The sequence below is a fragment of the Nicotiana tabacum genome, chromosome 18 (assembly GCF_000715075.1).
Source record: "Nicotiana tabacum cultivar K326 chromosome 18, ASM71507v2, whole genome shotgun sequence".
Lineage (NCBI taxonomy): Eukaryota > Viridiplantae > Streptophyta > Magnoliopsida > Solanales > Solanaceae > Nicotiana > Nicotiana tabacum.
The window spans coordinates 140320581-140322292 of NC_134097.1; the positions used below are offsets into that span (position 1 = coordinate 140320581).

General features: G+C 31.0%; 1 protein-coding gene across 1 annotated transcript; it reads right to left on the reverse strand.

Moving 5' to 3' along the window:
- Window positions 1-235: 235 nt before the first annotated feature.
- LOC107800606 (uncharacterized) lies at window positions 236-1266 on the reverse strand. The gene is made up of 2 exons (XM_075236410.1): window positions 504-1266; window positions 236-291 (listed from the first exon to the last, which is right to left on the reverse strand). The coding sequence occupies exons 1-2, from the start codon at window positions 1264-1266 to the stop codon at window positions 236-238; spliced, it is 819 nt and encodes a 272-aa protein (XP_075092511.1).
- Window positions 1267-1712: the final 446 nt, after the last annotated feature.

Consider the following 1712-nt stretch of genomic DNA (forward strand, 5'->3'; position numbering starts at 1 on the left):
GCACTATCCAGAAGACATATTTATTTTTTATTATTCATACGGTCAACTGAAGACAGGGAAGTTTTCATATTCTTCAAGAAGAAGAAAATAATCATAAGTAATATTGAAAATTATAAGAACAAAAGAAACTACATTTATGAAATTAAATACCAACAACATAAAAAGTTTTATTCAAAATATGAACTTCATAAAAAGAAATACATTTATTCTTATAATTTTTCCCAATAATAAGTCTTCAGTTATGATGCTCAAAGAAGTCTCCAGCTTCTAAATGAGTAATATCTGCAAGACCTTCAAAAATATCATCTTTATAGGCAATGTTTGCTTCAACTTTATCATGATTATTCATAGGGCCCGCCTCAACATCATTTTGAAAGTCAAGTGAGTCTCAACTTTATTTTGTTTTCCTTTTATAGATGCTTGATAAAGTTTGACAAAATGCTCAGGTGTACAATAAATTCGTGCCCAATGATTTTTCATACCATATTGGTGGCAAACATTACCTTTGCCTTTTGAAGGATTACTCTGAGAATCCTTATTGTTCTCTTGTTTATAACGACCACCACCATGGCGATTATTATTTCGCCCCTTGCCACGCCCACGTATATTTATACGACTACGATAATTATTTTGTCTTTTTTCAGACTTTGGATCAATAATTCCCAGATTCACTTCTGGAAATGGAGCTGATCCAGTGGGACGGGCTTCATAATTTTTCATTAAAAGGGCATTATGTTGTTTAGCCACCAAAAAACATGAAATTAACTCAGAATATTTCTTAAAGCCCTTTTCACGGTATTGCTGTTGTAACACCATATTTGAGGCATGAAAAGTGGAAAGAGCCTTTTCCAGCATGTCTTCATCATTCATAGGTTCCCTACATAATTTTAGTTGGGAAATTATTCTATATACAACAGAACTATATCCATTTATGCTCTTATAATCTTGTAGTCGTAAGTGCATCCACTCACGACGAGCTCTTGGCAATACCGTGGCCTTTAAGTGGTCATATCGCTCCTTTAAACTAGTCCATAATTGAAATGGATCTTTCAAGGTTAAATATTCACTTTTTAACCCTTCATCGACATGATGGCGAAGGAAAATTATGGTTTTTGCCTTATTCTGACTTGATGCTTCATTTCCTTCTTTAATAGTGTCACCAAGACTTTTAGCGTCAAGGTGAATTTCAGCATCAAGTACCCATGGCAAATAGTTATTACCAGAGATGTCAAGTGCCATAAATTCAAGCTTTGACAAATTCGACATAGTGGAAACTATCATAGAAATAAGTGAATTAGAATGAAAAGAATTATTGTCAATGAAAAATTCAGTGCAGTACATAATCGTGTATTAATATTCTATATGTATATTTATCAAATAAATAATTATGTGCAGTGCGATGATAAATTAGTGTTTAATATTACCCACCAAAACTTTAGATATATAAGTATATTTTCATAGAATAAATAAGTTGAATTAATATATACTATTATAATTTTGTTCTACTTAGAATACGTTTCAATAAGCTAAGTAGGCATAAAACTAGATGATATCAATTCTGACAAGTTTCAACATTCAATACGATACATCTAATAGTTAAGTCGTTAATTTTAAAGTCATTAATTAGTTTGTACATTTAGGTGATAGATTTATTGAATACACATTTAAACCTTTTGAAAATTTTGCAAGAATTCCTTCTAAATGCATATTCT